Here is a 25,159-nt window from a genome sequence, read left to right on the forward strand (position 1 = left end):
ATCACTACACCTGCCTGGCATCCTCTGTCTGTGACTGTGTCATGTACATGGAGGACCTTTGTGGATTTTTGGAAGGGTCAAACTTGTGTTGGGTCAGACGGTCACACATGTACTTTGCTGCAAAGTGTGCACTCCTGCTCGTAGGAACTGAGGGATTAATGTTTGAAGCAACATCATGAGAGTAGATGGAGGGATAAAGAGATTGATGAAAGGGTGATCCATGATGCTGAAATATCTGAGTAACAGTTGGTGTTGAAACAGGCCACATTTTCCTCCTAAATAAAGCAGAAGTGGTCACAGGCAGTGAAACAAAAATGGAAAGTCCTTGACTTCCTTTGCAGGAGTACTTGTGACTAAACATCTGAATTAGCCTCTGGAATTCCCTGTCCAAAGATCTTGCCTCTTTACCTCTCCATCTGCTGTGGAGCTGCCGGTTTAAAAAATCAATGTACTTGATCAAGACTTGTGATCTGTGTTTTAATAGCCCCTCCTTTAGCGTGGTGCAATATGTCTGATTATACTTTGGGACGGTTTACCACATTCACCAAGTTGTGTAACTGTAGGTGATCTTTTTTGCTAGACGGGGCTGAAGTATAGAAGTCACAACCACAGCATCCTTCACAACCACTTTGAAATGCTGGATGTCCTTATGGTGGATGTTGTTTGCCAGTCGTGATATAATTTGTAATTGGTTTATTATTGTTACATGGACTGAAATAGAGTGAAAAACTTTGTTTTGCATTCAGTACATCATGTCAGTACATCGAGATAGTACAAGGAAAAAGTAATAACGGAATGTGAAATATAGTGTTACAGTTATAGAGAAAGCATTTTGCAGGAGGACAATTAGATGTAGGGCCATAACGAAGAAGATTGTAGGGCCAAAAGTCCACCTTTTCATACAAGAGGTCCAACCAAGTTGGTAAACTGGTTGATTATTATCACATGTACCAAGGTAGAGTAATAAACTACACTGATAAAGATTTGTACTGATCAATTCATTACAACAGTCCATCAAGGACTGCAGAATGCAGAATAAAGTGTTACAGCTACAGAGAGAGTGCAGAGTAGGAATCCCAGGCAAAACAAAGCTTGTAAAAGGCAGCTCTCCTCTGACATTCCCAAGTAGATAGGCTTAGTCGGAGCACTACAGCACAGAAACAGGCCATTTGGCCTATCTAGTCTGTGCCAGCTAGGTTTTCTGCCTAGTCCCATCTACCTGCACCCGTACCTTTTTCAGTCAGGTACCTATCTAAACTTTTCTTAAACGCTACAACTGAACCACATCTGCTGGTAGCTCATTCCATGCTCTGAGAGAAGGAGCTACCCTTCAATTTCCCATTATATGTTTCATCTTTCACCCTAAACCCATGATCTTTAGTCCTAGTCTCACCCAGACTGAGGGGTGATGCGTGCATTTTTGTTGTCCAGGTAGTCCAGGGTTCTGTGAAGAGCCAATGAGAAGACATCTGCTGTAGGCATGTTGCTTGGGTAGGCAAATTGGAGCTGATTAAGTCATTTCTCAGGCAGGAGTTGATATGTTTCATCACCAACCTCCAGAAACACTTTATCACTGTGAATGTAAGTGCTACTGGGTGATAGTCAATGAGGCAGGTCACCACGTGAGCTGTGAGAGCCTAGTCAACCATTGTACAAGGTATATTTTCCCAAGCTTGCATGTAAAATTACTTATGCTGTCTCCCACCACATTATCTGAAAGAAATTTAACAAATTTACATTTGAATTATCTTTTCCAACTGCTTCCACCAGTAGCACTTCCAGTTCCAAGGTGTGACCATTCACACAGTGAAATAGTATTTCCAAAAACTTGTTCTGAATTTTCCCCTCTGCAATCTGTGCTCTGGTTTTGCTGTTTCGAAAAAATGAAATGTCATGTGATGTTATCTATTCCTTTTGAACCCAATTATATCAGAAGGGTGTGTCTAAGCTTTTGTCTCAACATTTGAACCATAGTTTGAATTCTTTGCATGGGGGAAACTGCTGGATCCCGATGTAACTCCTCCCTATTGTAACTGTAAGACTGTTCACTCTGGATATCTTGGCATAATTTGAAATTTTAACAAGAACTGAACCTTCAAAAAGGTTCAGGAATATGTTAAATTTAATGACATGTTAAATGCCACAGGACATTAATTACTAGTAATAGATTCCATGAACACCATGTAAAAGTTCATTCCTGTTATTCTTAAGTAGCCTCTTGTGTTGAATCAATGATACTTGTGAATTAAAAAATAGTGCCTACCTCAGTCATCCAAAAAAATGTTAGTTAATAGCTAACACTGGTTTAATTAATTGTAGTTTAACTACATTCAACACTTCTGCAGAAATTCCTTCCGAATCGTTCTAGTAATCTAGTAGTAGTGTTAATATTCAGTACATCCAATACATTATCAATTTGCTTTCTATATTAACCTATTTTCTTATAACATGTTTCTGAAATACACCTATTTCTTTTTATATTAACATCTAGTATTCATGAATTACCTTTTAGAAATCTATTGTTTGTTATGATTTGCAAAGGATGATTAATTTTCCCTATTCTAACAGAAGAGTCATCATCAGCAGATGACACACAGACATAGTACTGTACATGGAGGCAATGTGGAGTGGTTACATGTTCTGCATTTTTATTTGGGTATCAAAGATAAATTCACTTTGGGAGATGATTATGTAGGTAAGAGGTTGGATTGCATAATCAGTGCATTCTTTGCTCATTCTCTTTCATTGCTCTATGAACAATTTTCTGTACATCAGTGAGCTCAGGTAATCTCATAAAACGTCAGTGTGAATTTCAAGTAATTTAACATATTACCACAACCTTAGGGTTTCCCATTCATTTCGACCACACACAGTCCATGTTCTGTTGTGTGTGTGTGTATATGTTTTAATTTGAATATAAATTTAAGTAATTCCAATGTCTTCTTAGATTGAGCTACACTGGCGTGTAGTTCGATACATATCAGTCACATGTGGAATCTTCTGTAATGAGAGACATTTTTAGTCAAAGCTGAGATAACCATCAGGGAGAATGTTACGTTTCACCAGCTAGATACCATATATATATATTAGTGTAGAGTGACTGGAAGTACTTAATTGCAGATATTACTGAAGATTTTATTAAAAATGGCACTGTTAGAATTGAAATAGGAATGAAGAAAATCGTCTAAGGCCTGGTTGGGAACTTAATGAGATTTATATGGCTGTACATTTTGCCTTATCTGTTGATGAGATGCGAAAAAGTGAGATTGTCAAGTTTATTGTCATATGCACAAGTACAGTGAGTTACAGATACAATGAAAAACTCGTTTGCAGAAAGTTCACGAGCACATAGATTCAAGAAATAACACATAAAACATAACGTTTACCAGACAGCGGAGAAATAAACAAAACCAAGACATTCATGTGAAAAAGAAACATAGTCAGGGACAAGTCCATGGTAGTACAAGAAGTGACCCTGTAGTATTCTGTGGCTGAGCTAGGATTAGGATTGTACAGGTCACTTTAAAAACCCTTTGCTTGTAGGAAAGTAGCTGTTCCCAAACCTTGTGGTGTGGGACTTCAGCATTCTGTGTCTTTTGCCTGAGGGTAGCAGCCAGAAGAGGGCATGACCATTTGGTGAGAATCCTTGAGACAAGGGCTTCATTATTTCCCTGCTTTGATCACTTTTCCTTTGATTTCCTATCTTACTCTAATGTTGTACAATCCAGCCTCCAAGGACATTAGCTCATCTTCCATCTGAGCAGGTTGCAGCCTCCAGAATGAGCTGATTACTTTAGCAATTCCAAGCAACCACTCTTTTTTTTCCCCTTTCCACAGGTGTGGCTCCATTGTTCTGGTACAACTACAGTAATTTATATTTTCTGTCACTAACTGCCAGCTTTAAAATTAATTATATCTTTGACAACTTTGGTCCGCGATTTATTTCAGAATTCCCTTTCTTCTTATCATCCCACTCCTGTGGAGAATACAGCATTTCTCACTTTTCCAATTCTGATAAAGGGTCTTTGATGTGAAACATCATTTCTATTTTATCATCATCGATGTTGCCTGCAGCATTTTTCTGCTTTTGCTTAGAATCTGCAGTTTTTCTTCCAATTGCAACTCATGTTTTGTTCTTATCTGATTCCAGATAATTCTGTAAGCAAATGTTCAATTATTCAGGGTAAACCTGATGAAGTAGGGAGCAGGAAGGTGAAAATGTAACATAGACCATTTGGGACTATGTTCAATGTGGAGCTCAGTTTCACTGCATGCAGCTAATTAAACATGATTAAGAGCCACTACTTAATGTCCAACTGTAAAATGAACAGTTACATATTGAATTATTTTTCTTAGTGTGCCTCCAAAGCCCATTACAAGCATTATCCAGTTAGCGTCATATGCCTGCATTTTCCTCAAAGCCGTGCACTGTTTTTCTCTAGATAGGTATCAGTTTCTTCCCCCAGCAGTGAAGGTGGAGCAAAATAGCAATGGGCCAATTACAACACACAACAGGATAGAAGTCCTAAACACAAAATAATCTGCAGGTGCTGGGGTCAAAGCAACACTCACAACACACTGGAGGAACTCAGCAGGTCGGACGGCATCCGAGGAAAAGATCGGTCGACGTTTCGGGCCGGAACCCTTCATCCTGACGAAGGGTTCCAGCCCGAAACGTCAACCGATCTTTTCCACAGATGCTGCCTGACCTGCTGAGTTCCTCCAGCGTGTTGTGAGGATAGAAGTCCTGTCTGGGGTATCTCTAACAAACGAAAGAGCAGAATTCCTTATTGTCTGTTAATATAACTTTTTACCATTCCTTTTCTTTGCATTGCTCAATGCTCCAATCGGAGGCCTACTGCTCATGACTATCCTGGCGATCAATCAGTGAGGCACAATTTCTGGTGACTGATCAGGTCACCAGTTCTCCAATTGTAGTCTCAGTTTCACAGTTTCACCTACTGACTTCTCTATTGACTGACCACAGTGGCTCTATAAAATTATTAACAACTACAATGGCAGCTTCCTCTTTGATCTACACCTTGCACTCCCCTTTCTAGTCAAAGAAAAGAGCATTTTCCACTCATTTCTCTTCTCCTTCTTGGTATTTGTCAACTGTTTATTAGAATTTTAAGACATTGTGAATGACATTCCAGGTGGTAAATCACAATTTCAGTCGTCACCATGGTTTTGCAATCATAAAAGGATTTCGAATGGAGAGAAAGTACAGTAAAGCTCTAATAATCCACTACCTAAGTGGTGGTAATAATGTTCTCATAGCTAACTCAGCAGGTAATTTTTGCCCTACTACCTTTCAACTTACCTGGACCCTTGCTCCTGCACTGTCACTAAACTTGCCTGATTCACTGGAACAAATACAACAATACTGCCTAACATTAAACAAAGTGAATCCTGAGCAACACACACAAAATGCTGGAAGAAGTCAGCAGGCCAAGCAGAGTCTGAGGAAAAGAGTAAACAGTCGGTATTTTGGGCTGAGACCATAAAAAAGATGAGAAGTCAGAGTAAGAAGGTGGGGGAAAGAAGGGGAGGAAGAAGTACAAGGTGGTAGGTGATAGGTGAAAGCGGGAGAAGAGGAGGGTTGAAGTAAAGAATTGGAAAGTTGATTGGTGAAAGAAATGAAAGACTGGAGAAGGGGGAATCTGATAGGAAAGGGTAGAAGACCATGGAAGAAAGGGAAGGAGGAGGAGCACCAGAGGGAGGTGATGGACTGGAAAGGAGAGAGAAGGAAATGGGAATGAGGAATGGTGAAGGAAGAAGGTGGCAATTATCGAAAGTTAGAGAAATTGATTTTCATGCAATCAGGTTGGAGGCTACCCAGACAGAATATAAGGTATTGCTCCTCCAGCCTGAGTGTGTCCTCATCACGGCAACAGAGGAGTTCATGGACTGAATGTTGAGTATTGAAGTTGAGAATACTCAAGTATTACATTCAATAGTCCATAGAACAGGCTGATCCAGCACCACCACTCTCCAGAAAGTGCACAACAGGATTATATTTCTAGTGGGAAAGTACAAAGTTCAAGATTTGCTTGGCTACATTCCTTTGAGGAAAAAGCATTTCACAGCATACTGAAATGAAATCCTATTTGTACAATAATCAAATCGTTACCACACATAGCCATAAAGTAATAACTGTTTGTTTATCAACAGTAGATGGTCGAAGTTTTATTTAATATTTTTGACTACTGTCATTCCTAAAGATTTTGAATATAAAAGTAGACAAATAAAAACTATTCTTAATTGTACTGTAAATATTACAGACATACAGATAGCCAAAAACCACAGGAAATCTGAGAAGAAAAGACACAGTTAAATTTTTAAAATGCATGCCTCTCCATTTCAATGCACCACCTGCACATTTTCAGAGTTCTCAGTTCCCCATAGAAAATTAAACTTCTGGTAAGTTTTTGCATATGTGGATCAGAAACTGTTTACAGTACAACCTTGCCCATGAATAGAGGTATATAGTCATTAGCCGTACTAATACCACCCTCAATACCTTCATTATCTTTTGAAAGATCCTGCTGAATCTTCATCCATCGTTGTTTCAGACAATGCATTGAGATCAAAACAACCACCTTGGTTAAAAGACACCTTATTACCCATTAGATTCCTTTGTTCTTTGATTACCAGTCCTCCCACTGGTGGAAACAGTTTCTCCTATAACGACAAAATTTCTTATTATTCAGCTTCTTTGCTCTGAAGAGATCGATCACACATACGGAAGTCCCTTCTCCCTGGGACATTCCAGTAATTCCCCTCTCCACACACACCAAGACCAAAATGCATTAATCATTATCCATTTACATTAAGAGATACATAAATATTATTCAGCAGATATAATTGTACCTACTCACTATTTCACAGTCAATTAAGGCTATTCTTTCACTAGGCCTGCCTTCCTAACCAGTCCAACTTGTAGTTTGCCTTGTTACGTACACCGTAACTGGGTTGCCAAACCAGCAGAAATGGATCACTCAGTTGGAGTCTGGATTACTAGAACTAAGAAAGTTTTATTAAAGAAACAAGCAACACAGTAATCGAAAGGATAATAAATGCAACAGTTCAGCGATGATAAACACACATGTGCACAGAATTAAGATAACAGCATCAATCAAGCTCTATCGTTGTCCAGGGGTAAATGACCAAATTTCAAAGTAACACAAAAGTTCAGTCCAATTTAGTTCAGTTCGCAGTAATCGTTGCCATGGCGATGGACAACGTGGGGGGAGGGAGAGAGAGAACGGGAATGACTGATCATTCAGACACGGCTTCCACTCACAGACCGGCGATATTGCTCACAAGCAGCTTTCGGGCAGGTCCTTGGTGATGTTACCTGAGGTCACCGACTGTGACCCCTCCTCCAGATGCGGTCGATCCTCTGCAGTGAACCCGGCACCCAAGCAAGGGTGGACACACATCGGGTTCCTGCTGATCGTACCTTTCCACCCTGTGCGTTGTCCGGTACTTCCCACCGACTCGTGAGAGGCGCACTGCTTCCAGGGTCTCGTTACCTCGGGTGTCGTGTGTGTCCTGCCTTAGCGAACCTGTCCCTTTTTATCCCCCTGCTGGGGTATCGCCTGTCCATCACTTCAAACAGTTCAGGGTTCAAATGGGGAGCCGCTCCAGACAGCTCTCTCCTGTCCCTTCATTACACATCTCCAAATCGCCGGTCCATCACTTCAAACAGTTCAGGGTTCAAAGGGGGAGCCGCTCCAGACAGCTCTCTCCCGTCCCTTCATTACACATCTCCAAATCGCCGGTCCATCACTTCAAACAGTTCAGGGTTCAAAGGGGGAGCCGCTCCAGACAGCTCTCTCCCCCGTCCCTTCATTACACATCTCCAGACGCTGCTCCATTGTTCCTTATCTCTCCTTCCCCTGAGGACAGGTGTCAGACCACTTGCTGATGCCACTGATGCTAACCCAGGCCAGCAAACATCTTAATTTTATGTGTATTCTCGTCACAGCCTGCTTTGGACTATTGCAAAGATTTCAGTGATCTTGCCCATCACACAGGTTTAATACAGTCATTCCTTGTCACTGGTAAAGACACTGCTCTTTCTGTGAGAATCTCGACTTTTCCGTTCTTTCAGCCTTTGTTAACAAAGCAGTTAAGTTTGCTGTGATATACAAGATTTGTTATACACTAATGGAGAGTCTTAAAGTAATAGTTTGACACAGAAGGCCATCAGCCTATATCGTCTGTGCTGACTTCAGCAGAGGCATCCAATTAATCCCATGCCCCTGCAGTCATGCAACCTCTCTAACGCACGTGCTCACCATCTTCCCCCTTCAGTTCTTTTGACACTTAATCTGTATCAAGGGGCAGTTTGCTGTAGTCAGTTATCTAATAGGACATCTTTAGGATGTGGAAAAAAACCTGAGCACCCAGAGAAAACAAGCAGCCTCCAAACAGACAGAACTCAACGTCCAACATAACGTTTTCAGTGTGGTTAAGCGCCCCAAGGTTCTTCATGAGTATTCTCACGTAAAACATAAAATACCAAACTCTGGGAGAGGATATTAGAACAAGCAACTAAAATTTTGATTGGGAAAAGGATTTGAAGACAAAAGAATGTGGTTTCTGGGAGGAATTTCAGAGTTTAATTAGCATGGAAGCTGAAGGCTTAGTTGAAACAGTGGAGTAATCAAAATGAGAGAACAGGTTCAAGTGACTCTAGGGTTGAGGTAGAATGCTCAGAATGGCATGCCAGCACATGGATGAAATTGAAACAAGAAATCAGAATCTTGAAATCTAGGTATGCTTTAATAATGAGTCAATGCAATTTATTGCAAGTTAAGACAAGGGCAACATATTTTGGATTACCACAAGATTATTTAGCGGGGATAGTGAGAGGGACATGGGTTACATTGGAAAAGTCAGATCTAGAGACAACAAGTACATAGATCTGGTTCAGCAGCAGACTTGTAGAGATTGCATATTTTCCCTGTGATTATATAGTTTTTCCCTAAGTGCCTCACTTTCCTCCCACATTCCTAAAACAGGCTGGTTGGTAGTTTAATGAGTTACTTCCTGTACTTGGATGATAAAGAATCAGGATGGGTATGTGGAAGAGAATAAGTTAGAAGATGAAAAGATGGAATTGTTCTGAGCCAGTGCTGACTCAATGGGCTAAACTCCTTCCATGATACAAAAAAATACAAAATGAACATGTTTACAGATGTGTATAATGTTATTGAGCTGAGAAGAGGCAGAGGCAGAAAGAGCAAGGATGTGGTCCAAAGTTCATCTCAAATAAAACATGGCATGAAGGATTGCCCTCAAATAGTTGTCTGGTAGGTGGAGTCAGGAAATAGTGAAGTAATGTATAGCCACTTCTGATTTCTCAGTACTCTCTGTCATGTACCTGGCCCTGACCCGCCTAGAATACAAGGACACTTATGTCAGAATTCTGTTTCTGAATTTCATTTTGGCATTCAATGCTATTGTCCCACAGATCTTGGTAAACAAACTTCTGTTCCTTGGTCTAAATATGCAATTGGGTGTTGGAACAGTGATGTGCCAACATAGAGGAGGTGGAAGAGCTCCAAGCCCGGTGCTAAGCAAATAAATTCTTCCTCAATGTCAACAAGACAAAGGAGATGGTTATCGACTTTAGGAGAACTTTCGCCACACACACCTTCTTTACATTGGCGGCACAGCAGTGGAAACTGCAAACAGTTTCAAACTGGTGTGAGTGCACATCCCACACAAACTCTCATGGTCCCAGAGCACATCCTACACAATCAGGAAATCTCACCAACACCTCTGCTTTTTGAGGATACTGAAGCAAGATGGAATAAGCACGTCAATACTCATGACCTACAGATGCGCAGGAGAGAGTATCCTAACATGCTGCATCACGGCGTGGTATGGAAACTGCACTGCAGCAGACAATGGGTAGATAGATATAGATCTACATCTGTGTTAAAGTCCTGAAAAACAGCCAGCAATATCATGAATGATTGCACCCACCCTGTTCAGGGACTGTTTGTTCCACTCCCATCAGGGAGGAGGCTACTTAATATCCAAGCCAGGACCACCAGACCAAGCAGTAAGGCTGATCAACACCTCCACCCACTCATCCACTCCATTACACACCCCATCACCGCTTCTTTATCATCTCCTGTCAGAATCACCTTATGTTCAGTCACTTTCTGTATATACAATCAATGTATATAAGCTATCTATGTATTTATATTTATAATGCAAATTTTATTATTGTGTTCTTTATGCGATTCTGATTTTTTTTGTGTGTTGCTTCAGATCCAGGGTAGCAATTATTTTGTTTTCATTATGCTTGTTTACTGTATGCTTGTGATGAAGCTTGAACTTTCCTTGAGGTAATTTCTGCTCAATGTTAATCTAACAGTATGACAGAGTAGAGCTGCTGAAGAGACTGAGAATGAGGTTTTGGTGTGGTACAGATGAATTATATAAGTATACATGTCTTTAATGACATACATAAGGATGGGAAATAGGAGAGTGCAGTAGGTCTTTTAATTGGGGAGAGTTGTGAAGAATGTCACCAGAACTAACTATTCCAGGCACCTCTGCCTGTGACTTGCAAAACAAGATTGGAATTAACTAAATATCATCCAGTGGGCTAAGCACAGAAGAGGGATTGGAGGAGGATGTTGTCATCAGCTATGTCAAGGGTGTAGACCAGCCTTTATCAGCTGTTTTGCCCTAGAGGAACCAATGAAATAATTTCAGCTCTCAGGGGGAACCCCTGCATAAAATTTTTTATATCTACAGTTCACAGTATGTTAGCGTGATCAGTAAGTTGTAGACATAACAATCCAAAAATAATTGTCAATGCTCTTCTTGAATAGAGAGTGAATTTTTAGCCAACCTTTCTTGAAAAAAGCACAGATAGTCAAGCGTAACTTACCTTTCTTGAAATTACCTCTTTACTTCCCTTTCATAAATTTTAAAAACTCATAAGGCAAACATAGTAAGTTTTCAATTCTGAGTTGAACTTGAGAGAAGCAAACATGGATTTCACCTTTAACTGAAATGAGGCTATTTCTATCCTTGCTCTTGATGCTAGTTCAATAAGAAAATTTTGCTCACACATGTCAGAAGTTGAAAACTGCAGCAAAATGTTCATTGCTTTCCTATGAATGGCAGGATACTCTTCTTTCACAGAAATCCAGAACTTGTGCAAGGGTAGGTCAATAAATCTCATCTTGAGTGCATGATCAGAGTGCAGCTCACAAAATTGTTCATCCTTACTCAAAGTCAAGTTCTCAAGTTGAGCAGATGATTCAGCGAAAGGGTCCCTTACCTAGTCATACACGTGTGTTGAAAGGGAGGAAAAATACTATTCAATTTTGTTCTGCAGTTCTTCCAGGTAGTTTTCAATAAGACTCGAGACTTTCTGAGACCCTTCCTCATTCTCAAGCCCAAACAGCAGTGGAAACATTTCAAGATTTCCTTTTGCAGCATGATTTTTTCGAAGATTCAGTTTCCTTTTAAATCCAAGAATCTTGTCTCTTGAAGTCAAAACATTTTCTCCAGGGCCTTGCAGAGATTTGTTCAACTGGTTCATATGATGAAAAATGTCTTAAGTTTCTGCAGCCATTCTTCAACTCCAAAGCACTTTGCAAAATCTGGTCTACTATTTTCTAGAAACTACTCCTGCAATTCACCTTTCAGCTCAGATACCCTTTTGAGAACTTTTCCTCTGCTATGCCACCGGAGTCTTGAGATTGATGTGCTCTTTTCCAAGTTTTCAGCTTTTTAAACACTCTCGAGTGAACTGGTCTTAAAGCTACTAAATAACCTGCTTCATGAACCCTTTTACTGACTGACTTTACTTTGAAAGCTTTAACCTGTTTGTTTTGGGATTCCAATAGTCACTTAAAATAATCAGCATTTTTCCATGTCATATGGCTGTGATTTGTAGTTAGCTGTCTTTTCAACTTTGCTGGAGACATTGCTACATTTGTAAATTGTTTGTCACAAACTAGGCAGAATGGAATAGGACAACTTGGATCACCAGTCCATGTAAAACCTATTGATAAGTAGCTTTCATTGTTAAGACAGGCAACACACACAGAATGCTGAAGGAAGGACGGACTTTTTGTGTCCGTTGTTGCACTAGTACAGTGAAATGACTCAGAAGGTTGCAATTCTTCATCATTAACCTTATCAGAACTGTTGGTAGGTCTAGGGCTAGAATCCTCCTCTTCCATCTCACACCTCCTCTTTAAAAATTGCCACTCTAGGCCTTCTTTAGAATGAAAATTTCCCTCAATTTTCTACTATACTGGTAGCTTGTTTGCTCACTTTAAGTCAGTCAGTGGCGCATAAGGGCAAGTTGGGGGAAGGAATTCAGGAGGGAGAGACTGACATCACAGCCCAAGTTGGGCAAATCTATTCAGTGCCCAGAAAAAGCACTTCATGCTCCTCATCAGCCTACCGTCTTCCCCTCCATGCAATACAGCACTCCCCATCAGCCTACTGCCCTCCGTCTGAGTAATACGGACTCCTCACCAGTCTACCGTCCTCCCCTCCGTGCAGTACAGCACTCACCAATTATCAATGGCCTCCTCTATCTTGTGTCAAAAACTGAGAATGGATTCAAGCAAATAAACACAGTCCTACTGTGCATTGCCACACTGGGCTGAGAGATCGCTAACCAGGTTGCTAACCAGGCAGCTCGGTCATGGCCCAACACTGCGAGTGCAAAGTTCAAAAAACTATGTTTTCTTTTTTAATCATGATCTCTCTTGGAACACCCAGTGACCTCTCATGGAATCCCGGCTGAGAAACTCTGGTGCAGGCAGATCCAAAGTAATAATAACAGATAGTTCAGCTTTCCCACAATCGTATAAGATATTTTGCAAGCTGTTTCATTTCTGTGGTGTAAAACTGATCAAAATGACTCTAAACAGAAGTTCCGGAAAATTAGATAGATGGTTAGACACTTTATTGATTCCAAGGAAATTATCATGTCACAGTAGCATTACGAGTGCACAAATATACAAATATTAGAAGAGAAGTAAGAAGGAATAAAAAAAAAGTTACCACAAACAGTCTAACAGAAAGTGGTCATCACTTCCCTGGCTATAGGTTGGCTCACTATAGAGCCTGATGACCAAAGGTGAGAATGACCTCATATAGCGCTCTTTGGAGCAGCCCAGTTGTCATCGTCCATTACTAAAATGCTCCTCTGTTCAGCCAAGGTGGCATTCAGAACGTGAGAAACATTGTCCTGAATTGCCAGGATTTTCCATCGGGTCCCTTGTTCTACCACAGTCTCCAGTGAGTCCAGTCTGACTCCTATAAAAGAGCCAGCCTTTCTAACCAGTGTATTGAGCCTGTTGGCATCTCTCGTGTTGATGCCATTGCCCCAGCATACCATCGCATAGAAGACTGTATTGGTGACAATAGACTGGTTGAACACGTGAAGGAGAGGCCTGCATACTCCAAAGGACCTCAGTCTCCTCAGGAAGTAGAGGCAACTCTGGACCTTCTTGTACACAGCCTCTGTGTTGGTGCTCTACCCAAGTCTGTCATCCAGGTGCATCCCCAGGTACTTGTAGCAAGAATATGAAAGGTGGAAATATGTTGAAAGATCTTGATGGTGAAATGATGTCTGGAACTGGGAGCAGTTTGCAAGGTTAAACCAGCAAAAAATAATTTTTGTTTGAGTGACATACAATAGGTTCTTACATTCAAGTCTTAGAGGCATATTATGATCTTATGACTTGTGGAGGGTGTGGAAATCAATGATTCACAGCTAAATAGATTTAGCTGAGTTACAGTTTAGAACAAGCTACATTGATAGAGTCTTCCCAGTTCAAGGAAAATAGGCAAGTTTTTGAATTATTGATTGTTTTTGTATGAAAACCCACTTTCTATCCAAATGAATGTATATTTCAGTTTCACCGATCTCATTACAAAATATTTTGTAATTTATAACAATGTTTTTTTTCCTCAATATGAAACAGAAAATTGATGTTAGTCTGAGTTAATTGGATTGTCAATTGAAATTTCTCAGTGAAATTTGACAGGATCCATGTTAGAATGGCTAGTATTTTCCAGGTATCAATCATGTATGTAATATCACTGGGCACCTTTATTTCCAAGATGGAGGTCTTGGTCTACAAATCAATGAATATTTGGCAGCCGTAGGAATGCTGCTCTACAAAATGAGCGTCTCTATCTGGATTCCACTTGACTGATATTGAGAGACTTCAGAAGGTAGCTTCAGACATCACTGGAGGTTGCTCCCACACCAAAAACAACATTTAGAGATCCTTGTTAGCGAACGTAATGAGTGCCTACATGGTCATACTTCTAGCAGAACTCTGAGTTGGAGATTTATGTTAGGCATCATAGACAACAAGAAAAGTCTCAGAAGTGCACATATACAAAGTCCCTAATCCAAAGGACTATCTCAGATATGCAATTCTCTTTTGATGCCCTTGAACAGCATTCATTCTGCAACCTCAGGTTTGCTAACCAGTCCTCACTTAGATAAGTGATGTTCTGTGGGAGACCTGTAGCCATGTTCATGGGACTAGACTGCAGTCACTATAAAGGACAATGTCATAGTCCTTCTCCACCATCAGACACCATTACAAAGTCCCACAATTTGAGATCTGCTGCTCACTGCTTTGCGAAGTCATTCAAGCTCAAGGAGAAGTAACTGCTCACGCCTTGACTTAATTGAGGCGGTAGAATTGTGTGCATGGGCATTTAGCAACAGTGACATCTTCCCCGAGGGTAGAGCTCCATCAGCTCTACTCCTATGACTGTATAGGCTCTCCTGGTGAACCCTGAGCTTGTCATGAATAGGAAGGCTTTCTACTCTTTCAATATGCCAGTCGTTGTAGACTATAAGAAAACATTGTTTGTCATTGGTCTTGTGTTCCCTGGTGGCTGATACAACTCTTCCATTCTTTGGGAATATGCTTTGCTAGGCATCTTTAGTAGATGTTTTTGCCCTGAACCATGGATTTTGGAAGACAAGAGCTTCTTGATGCATGCATGGCTTCCAAATCCATCATGTACACCTTGCTTTCCACCTGCGTGTCAGTATCACAGTTATAGCATTACCAGGACAGTGGTGGAGAATACTATCAGCTTTCTCAGGATGAGAATACACTGTCTGCACCAGTCCAGGAGCACACTCTAGTTTGCATCCAACAGATGCTGAGCTCTATCTGCATGTTCCACATCCTCACTAACACAGGGACACAATCCACATTCACAGATGCACTGCTTGAAATATCAAGCAGTTCGTGCTATTCATCTAATCATCACAGGTTGAAGATCTGTGTATCCTAACAAGAAACCCTGATCAAAGTAAGGTTGTAACCATGCAACATAGAAGGAGATCATTCCTTCTTTCATAGCTGTGCCAACCCTTTGAAAATGTTATTTAATTAACATCCACCGTTTTCTATCATCCTGAAAATGCTTCCCTCTCGTGCATATATGCTGTTGAATTTGTTCTAACACTCTTTCAGGAAGTGCAGTGCTGATTATAACTTGCTGATTTGCTGTTTAAAAATTATCTCATTTTCCCCCCAATGTTGACTCTCCTTTGTGGAAACAGTTTCTCCCTTTTTAAATCTTCTCAATCTTAAGTAACTCCCCTGCTTTGTGTAAACTTACTCAGCTTTACTCCACATCACTGAATTCAATCGTAACTGGTTAATGTTCAGGTTAATGCAATCATCTCAGGTTAATGTTCTTTCATGATACTGGGTTTTCTAATATTGATCAACTAAATAAACACGTAATTCATTTAATGATGCTAGTTGAAAGACAGATGTCAATTGGCCAAGATGCTCAGAGATTTTACTGCTCCTGGAACCAAATCATGGAATACTTTATACCCATTTAAGGATATAGACTGGTTCATAGCTTAAATCTCATCCAAAATGTGACACACATAGGAATATACTGTAGTTCTCCCTCAGAGCCACTCCAGTCACTTGAGCATGAAACCCAGCTATATTTTAGACCAGTGCATAGCGTATACTTTCAAGCCATAATCTGCTGATTTAAGAGATGAATCTGACAACTCTTCAGAAACTTTTGTATCAAACCATAGAGCTGCTGAGAATAGAGCCCCATTTCTAACTATACATTCAGAATATTTTCAGAAAAAAAGACAAATAATGGATGCATACAGCAGAATGATCAACTAAACATAAATTCAATAATACATTTCTTTCAATATATTTTTAAAAAGCATTAGTGATGATTCTGCACATTATTAACTCCTACCTACCTAAAGCTGTAAAAGCAAGCAAATAATTTATATTAAGATCTCATGCTGATAGGTTAATGTAAAAACTATGCTCTGAAACCGGCCCGTGTTATCAGGCCCCTAAACCAAAACCAAGATGTGCATTTAAAACACTATTGGTCACGAGAAGCCAACATTTCTTATCACAACAGCTGGCTTTACAGATATAAGCACACAACAGTAATGCAATAAACAGCATACTTCATTTGATATACAGTAAGTGATCTATTTACCGTTGCAAATTTTAACTTTATAGAGAATGATCATAAAATAAACATGGATAATTTTATGGCTGGGGTCTGTCGTAACAGGGATTCTAGTTTCATCTTACGGTGACATTGGGATCAGAGGCATGCACTACAGTTACTTGGCTTGTCTGCCTATGAACAGAACAGTACTTGGACAACCAAGCCACTGCCAGAGTCTTGTCAGTGAAGATAAGAATGAATTTAAGCTTCAGAACATACAGCTGTCAGTAACCCATCTGTCGTTTTGCTTTTGCAGGTCGGTGGGTCATGTATTTTCCCCGCAGTCATTGTGGAGCAAGTCCCCAATGCAGACCTGCTCCAGGACTATTCTGGGCTTGCTTGTGATGAAGAAACAAACGGAATAATTAATGACAGTTCCCTGGATGTTGTTGAAGAACAGGTTATTGGAGAGGAGATCACAGTTTCAGGTTGGTGTATTCTCCTGTAATAAAAATCATTTACATTGAGATCGAAGGAAAAGCTTTTTCCACTAAAAGTAAGAAAAGTAATTTGAAAGTAGAAAATAAAAAGGAAGCATGAGAGTATAAGGAAAATGAATGAATTAGCAAAAAAGAAAATGTAAGAAAATTAAAAAGAATGAAAAATAACAATTTAGAGCAATGAGTAGAGGTATCATAGTTGATTGCCCAACAAACAGGCATTCTTCTGTAGACACTTGCAGTGGAGTCTCTCAAATTCAAAAGTACATCACATTTTTATACCCTTAAGGTTAAAAGTAACAGCAGGTGATTCAATACAATTTCAATAGTGACAATGACATTGTTTACTTGAATAATTTGGGCAGACAATGCTTCCGTTGAATTACATATCTACAGTGGGAGACTTCCTCTGAATGACTTCCTCCCTCACAACCATTCAGGGCCCCAGACAGTCCTTCCAGATGAGGCGACACTTCACTTGTGAGTCGGCTGGTGTGATATACTGCATCTGGTGCTCCCTGTGTGGCCTCCTATATATTAGTGAGACCAACGCAGACTGGGAGACCATTTCGCTGAACATCTACGCTCTGTCCGCCAGGATCTCCCAGTGGCCACACATTTTAATTCCACGTCCCATTCCTATTCTGATATGTCTATCCACGGCCTCCTCTACTGTAAAGATGAAGGCACACTCAGGTTGGAGGAACAACACCTTATATTCCGTCTGAGTAGCCTCCAACCTGATGGAATGAACATTGATTTCTCTAACTTCCGTTAATGTCCCTCCTCCCCTCCTTACCCCATCCCTTATTTATTTATTTATTTATTTATTCTCTCTCTCTTTACCCTCCTTTACCCTCTCTCTTTTTTTCTCTCTCTGTCCCTCTCACAATCACTCCTTGCCTGCTCTCCATCGTCCTCTGGGCTCCCCTCCCCCTTTCTTTCTCCCTAGGCCTCCTGTCCCATGATCCTCCCCCTTCTCCAGCTCCATATCCCTTTTGCCAATCAATTTTCCAGCTCTTAGCTTCGTCCCTCCCCCCACCTCCTGCCCCGTCTTCTCCTATCATTTTGGATCTCCCCCTCCCCCTTTCAAATCTCTTACTATCTCTTTTTTCAGTTAGCCCTGACTAAGGGTCTTGGCCCGAAACGTCAACTGTACCTCTTCCTATAGATGCTGCCTGGCCTGCTGCATTCCACCAGCATTTTGTGTGTGTTGTCTGAATGTTCAAACACTTTTGCTTGGTCAAACTAACTCACATAAATATTCTAAAAACTTCTGAAGACAGAAATCCCAGACACCAAAAATAATGTTTCCAGGGCTGTCTATGAGTACACAAATATCCCAACTATTGATTGCCTGTACCTGTGGCCTTGTTGCCTCCTTCCCAGCTGGCCCATTGGGGTTTAATCACATCCTTCCCTTTGCCTCTTTATTCTCTGATAGCTAAAACTCAAGTAATGGCTACCAGCAGATACTCTGGGCAGGGGAACAGTGAGGAAACTTCGTTTTAGGTTCACAGGCAACAGTTCACTTTCCATGCCATGTCAGTGGATTGTCAGGATAATCTGATAACATGACTCTCAGCCCCTTTGATCGATCTACAGGAGGGTTAGGGTTAGTCTCTATTGCAATGGCTGCAAGGACCTTATCCCAGTGGCACCCTCTCCTGAACTGGCCTTTCAATCGCTGGCCTAACTACTGAAAGGGCCCAGCTCATTTGAGTCCACTTCCATTCCAGGCTGAGGTGGTTGCCTTTGGACATGATGCAATTTTTTCTCTTTCTCAGCCTGCATTGACATCAAGGTTGTGAAACTTAATGTCTCTGCTGTAACTTGGATACTTTCCCCTCTACTGATTCCCACACGCTGTCCCTGCTTAGGGCTGCTGTCTCTCTGTGAGACATGTTATCTATTCCAGTGGTCCCCAACCACCGGGCAGCGGACCGGTACCAGGCAGCAAAGCATGTGCTACCAGGCCGCGAGGAAGCGATATGATTTGGCGATATGAGTCAGCTGCACCTTTCCTCATTCCCTGTCACGGCCACTGTTGAGCCATTATGCATGCGAGGTCATTACCCGCGCGTCATCCATGTCAGCGGGGGAAGGAGATCAACTCCTCAAGCTTGCAAATGACGACGGGCTGAAAAGTATGTTTGACATAACACCTCTGCCAGCATTCTGCATCAAAGTCAAGGCTAAAAATCCTGAGATAGCCACGAAATCACTGAAAACGTTGCTTCCATTTCCAACGTATCTCTGCAATGAATGCAATAAAAATTAAATTGCGGAATAGACTGCACACGAGGAACCCCCTTCGAGTATCGCTGTCTCCCATCGCCGCTCGATGGGACTGTCTTGTTACAGGGAAACAAGCCCAGGGCTCCCACTGATTCAGCGATATTGGTGTGTTGCAATAATTTTATATGTTCATACGGGGAAAATATGCGCTGCGTGTTTAATATCCAAACGTTACTTAAAATGTTATGATGCTATTGACTTATATAACCACGTAACAATTACAGCACAGAAACAGGCCATCTTGACCCTTCTAGTCTGTGCCGAATGCTACTCTCACCTAGTCCCACCGACCTGCCCTCAGCCCATAACCCTCCATTCCTTTCCTGCCCATATACCTATCCAATTTTTCTTTAAATGATAATATTGAACCTCTTTCTGCCACTTCTACTGGAAGTTTGTTCAACACTTACTTCAAGCTCCCCTGATAATTGACTTATCACTATATTCATGTGAGGAAAATATGCACTGTGTGTTTAATATTAAATTTGTTAGATAAACCCTTTTAGAAAAGAAATTGAGTGTATTTCACTTATCACCGATATTCCGGTCGTGATTAACATCTGCCCCCCACCCCAAACAGAATCGCCAAAAACGATTTGTGGAAAAAATCGTACACGCATGTGCAAGTCACACATGCGCGCTGGTGCCCGCGCAAGGCTTCATGGTCATTGTAGTCTTTCTTGGGGTAAACCCAGCGTATTTGACTGCTACTCTTGTCCGTTGGCAACCCTACCACCACCACCCACCACACCCCCCATCCCCCCGGTCGGTCGGTCCGCAAGAATATTGTCAATATGAAACCGGTCTGCAGTGCGAAAAAGGTTGGGGACCCCTGGTCTATTCTGTGGGTCACACACATTTGCTGGCCCTGTCTTGTTTTTGGTACTTCTCCCATTCCTGAATCTATGACAGCATCTGCCTTCTTCAGTGTGTCTATCCCCTGGACATTGTTTAGGCACACTCAAGAATCTACAGGAAGCTGCACTCCCTCTATTTCAAGTACCTGAGGTTCACTTCACTCTGTCTTCATTATTTCACTCCCTGAACTGGGAATGTAAATCACCTCTCTGGTGTGTTGGCAAGGGTAGATTAGTTATCAACACTGACCCTGTGCCACTAATATATCGCATTGCTGGCCCCCTAATAAACCTCTTATGTACATTTGTGGGTGACCAGTACTAGCAATGGAGACTGCTCACAGCCATTTGTCTGTCCTAGATGCTGTCATCACTTGCTCTATAATGTAGCCAGCAGCCAAATCAGACAGAGAGTGCATTGCTTTCATTTCTACCTGTTGTGGTGGGTGACTCTCATGCCCTTCTCTCTTTTTAGGACATTGCCTTCAACTCTGAGAGGCCACAGTGTAGTAAATCATCTCCTTTACCTTTCTATGCCCATTCTGGCATTTCCTGGTTGCTAGCACACAAAGCAAGTCGTCTGCATCTTCACAGCAGCCACTTTAGCCACTGTACATTCACTACAGCCACTTTGAGATCTCGCTTCCTCCTCCACTGGTCTATCTCACCAGCCCATGATACCATCACTGGAGAAGGTCAATTCCATTTCTATCCCCAAATCTAAAACTTTCTGGTGGGCTGAGCTCAGAACTCCTTTCAGCATTTTCAGGAAGACCAGATCATCCCTCCCTGGACTGGCCAGTCCTGAGAACTCATCATATGCTTGGTATTTATGCTGTGCAATTCGGAGCAAATTGGTCAATTCTAGGGACTACAGTTTAGGGAGAAAGTAAGGTCTTGGATAGGTAGCAGAGGATGTTTTCTGGATTGTAGGCTTTTGAAAATCTCATCTGAAATGGGTAGTGTTATTGGTAGTTGGATAAGCATGGGTGTGTGTGGAATGAATTGAATAGTTTTTCCGAACAACCTAACCTAAAAGCTCTCCTTGGTTGCTGGTAATTCTATATATCTATTATTAATTGACGAAAGAATAAAAAAATATAATCTGCAAATTATTATGGGGAATGACAACGAACAATTAAATATAACAAAGAATTCTGAAGATCTTGAGAGATCTTAATAAGTCAATAATGGTGAAATAGATTTCCTTCTGAGGATAACTGAGCCCCTTGTGGGGACAAAACAGAGACAGGAACAGTAAAATAAACGTTGCAGAATATTCATGTGGTGGTTTAGGTCTGAATTCTGAACTGTTTCTGTTGACTGTTGTGTAGTATGCATCCATTATCTTGCTTTTTTCCTGAAAATATTCTGGTAAAAACAAATCCTAAATGACAACAACACAAATCAGATCAATTATCATTCAAACCATACATAGATACAGTACAGCTAAATGAAACAGCATTCTGGGATCAGCATTCAAAAATAGTGAGTAACATAATTCAAAATATCAAGCAAAGAAGCAGATTCACTTGAAAAAGAAATATATATAGTCCAAGGCCCTGAGTGACAACGTCCAGCAATCGATGATACAGTCTCCCGGCAGCGTACAGATGCACACAATCCAGCCTGTCATTCCTCTGCTCGAACATAATAGGGCAGCACCGATAGGAAAGGCCAGGCCCCAGCCGAGCTCAGAGGCCATGCTGTAAATGCCTCCGTGTCTCTCACCTGGTCTGCGGCAGCGGGCAAGTCTGAGGCTTGAGACATAGACCTTGCTACAACCGAGACTACACAGCTCCCATGCTGCCTGTACCTCCACCAGACAAGGGTAACAGGCTTGTGGCAACTTGCATTATCACTGCACAACAGAGTCTTGCGATTGCAGGTGAAATATCCGAGACCATCTCCCACAGTTATACTGCTCCAAATTCGATGCTTCCGAGTGGTGGGCAGAAACATGGTCTGCAGCCAGGTCAGCTCCTCCGATACCCCAACGGGCTCCTCCGAGACCATCCTGGCTGGCCCCTTCGAGGCCTCAGCCAACCTCTTCGACACGTTGGCCGGCTCCACCGCCGACATGAGTCCAGCTACTCCGCTCACTGATGGAGTGGCCCTCCAGTACCCACTGTTCTCAGAGTAGAATAGTCCAACACAGAGGTTACGGTGTTATGGAGCCACATATCTACCGCTGTACACTATTGTTAATTTCAGAATAGAGTCCTTTTGACCAAGCCATTTTGTGACTGTTTATGAGATCTTACTGCAAGTGGATTGGCACCTGCAACTTCCGATACCAGTGGTTTCAACAGGGACGGTGATAAAAGTCATGTGCTGAAAGGCAGCAACATAAATATTTTCACCTAAGAAATGATTTAAATTGTACCACCGGAGGCAACAATATGACCAGTGCAAAGACATCAACGTAAAGAATGCCAAAAGACAGCAATGTGATCAGTGACACCAGACAAAGCATTGTAAGACGGTTACCAGGTATCACAATGTCGCAATATACGCTCTAGTATCAATTGTTTGGCGACAATAAAGTATAAAGTATAAACAATGCCACCAAAGACAGCAATGTAAATGGCATCACCAATGCCAGCAAAATCATCAGTGCTCCTCAGACAGCAGCTTCAAAAAACCCATTAGGAGCAGCAGTACAAAAAGTACAAATGAAGAGGGCAACATAAAGTATGCCAGCAGAGACATTGATATAATCTGTGATAGCAAATGAACCAATGTCGAAAGAGGTACCAGAGATTACAACATGCACTGCACCACCATAGACACAATGTCACCTGGTGCATCAATGCAAATTCTTCCTCCAACAACTTGAATATAAACAGTGCTGCGTCAGACACAAACATTAAAATCCTTGGGGGAGCCATTGAAAATGTACCAGAGGAAGGCAATGGAAATAGTGACAACTGAGGCACTGTAGAAGTTACAATATTTAAACGCTACTACCCAAGTTTCATTGGAGAAGTCAATATAACAGTCCCAACAGAAGCAGCCAAGCAGTCTGTGCCACAGGATAAGCCTTCCCCGCAGAGATGACAATATAATCTGTGCCATCAGGCACCATAATATAAACTGTCTCCAGAGGGATGGCTAGATAAACTGTGGCACAACAGACCGTAGCATTGACATGACAATCAGGATATCAGACACAGAGCAAAGCAAGCAATGCCACTAGAGACAGTAATTTAAAGACTGCCACCAGAGGCCACAATACAGCTGTTCCACTAGAGGCTGCAGTATAAACTGTGTCACAGGGAGCTGCAGTACTACTGTATCGCCATAGACAGCAGTATAAACAGCTCCATCACACTTCCACCAGAGACAGCAGTATAAACTGCGTCACCAGGGTCGTACGAGCTGAACAGCACGAGCTGCTCCACCAGAGGCAGCAGTACAAACGGTGCCACTAGATGCAGCAGTGCAGCTGTGTTAATGGATTACTGTCGCTAAGCAGTGCGGTCCGCATAGATAAAGCAGGCCAAAGGCAACTGATTCTGAGCTGACAGTTTTATAATTCTGCTAAACAGTGTAATACGTACCACTAGAAGCAACAGTGTCACCAGAAACAGCAGTATAAATTGTTCTGCTAGAGGCGAGAATATAAATTACGCTCTGAAATGCAGCACCATCCAGTTGTTTCAGTCTCTGTAACATGATGTGCCTGAAATACCTGTAAACACTGCACCATCAGAGAAAGCACTAAAGTGCTGCCAGCAGATACCTCTGCAGAAACGGTGCCCTGTTTGCTGGGATATCAACAATGCCATCAGATACAGCAATATTGACTGTCCCAGCAGAAGCTGTAATAGAAATAGCACCCCTAGACGTACATTATAAAGTATAACTCCATAAAAAGCAATCATTTCCTTGCTGTTTTTCTCCATAATATTGCAGTTCCTACTCCACATGATTCACAACAGTATTCCATGCATTGCCCTGTAATTATCTTTCTTCACTAGAGTGAACAGTAGCTGAAAATGACTGTAGAGGCTGTGCTTTAACAATATTTATTGGTAGATCGCCTTCTATAAATGAGACCCATTATTCAACATTAAGAGTCAATGGCAGAATTTATATAGTCCTTACAAATTAATCTACGGTTAGTATTTGATTCATGAGCAAGTATCAGAAATTAGAACAGCACAGTGAAGAGCTGGTAGAGCCGCTACCTCATTGCTCCAGCAATCTGAGTTTCATCCTCACCCAAGATCCACAAACTTAACTCTCTGGGTTAGCCGATTGCTTCTGTCCACTGAATTCATGTCTGCATACCTTGACTCCACTTTATGCCCCTTGTTTCAGACTCTTCCCAGCTATATTCACAACACTTCACATGTTCTCCATCTCCTCAACATTCAATTCCCTGGCCCCAATCGCCTCATTTTCACCACAGTGGTCGAGTCCCTAAAGACTTCTATTCCCCCATCAAGAAGGTCTTAAAGCTCTCCACTTCTTTCTTGACAGCAGATTTGAACAGACTCCCAACACCACCACCTGCCTCCATCTCCCAGACGTGGTCCCCACCCTCAACAATTTCACTTTCAGCTCCTCCCACTTTCTCCAAACACAAGGTGAAGTCATGGGCACCCGCGTGGGCCCCAGCTATGCCTTGCCTTTTTGTTGGCTACATGGAACAGATCATATTCCAAGCCTTCCCTGGTAACGCTCCCCAGTTCTACCTCTGTCACAATGACGACTGCATTGGTGCTTCTTCATGCACCCATCAATTTCATCAACTTTGCCTCCAACTTTCACCCTGCCCATAACTTTACTTGGTCCATTTCTGACACCTCTCTCCTCTATCTCCATCACTGGAGACAAATAGCCTACTTTTATATTGTATAATCCCACCACTCCCCACTGCTCTCTTGACTATACCTCTTCCCACCCTGACTCCAGTAAAAATGCTATTGCCTTTTCAGTTCCTTCATCTCTGCCACATCTGTTCCCGGGATGAGGTTTTCCTCTCCAGGACATCAGAGATGTCCTCCT

The 25,159-nt window shown here is 41.7% G+C and overlaps 1 protein-coding gene across 5 annotated transcripts in view; it reads left to right on the forward strand.

Annotated features, from left to right (window-relative positions):
• LOC134349440 (ETS-related transcription factor Elf-1-like) overlaps positions 1-25,159 on the forward strand; it is a 140,253-nt gene that overhangs the window by 49,591 nt on the left and 65,503 nt on the right. For all 5 annotated transcript variants that reach the window (XM_063053744.1, XM_063053748.1, XM_063053746.1 and 2 more), the window contains one exon: positions 16,805-16,976. In XM_063053744.1, the coding sequence (XP_062909814.1) occupies positions 16,805-16,976 (172 nt within the window). The remainder of the gene's footprint in view (positions 1-16,804; positions 16,977-25,159) is intronic.

This window comes from Mobula hypostoma, chromosome 7 (genome assembly GCF_963921235.1).
Source record: "Mobula hypostoma chromosome 7, sMobHyp1.1, whole genome shotgun sequence".
Lineage (NCBI taxonomy): Eukaryota > Metazoa > Chordata > Chondrichthyes > Myliobatiformes > Myliobatidae > Mobula > Mobula hypostoma.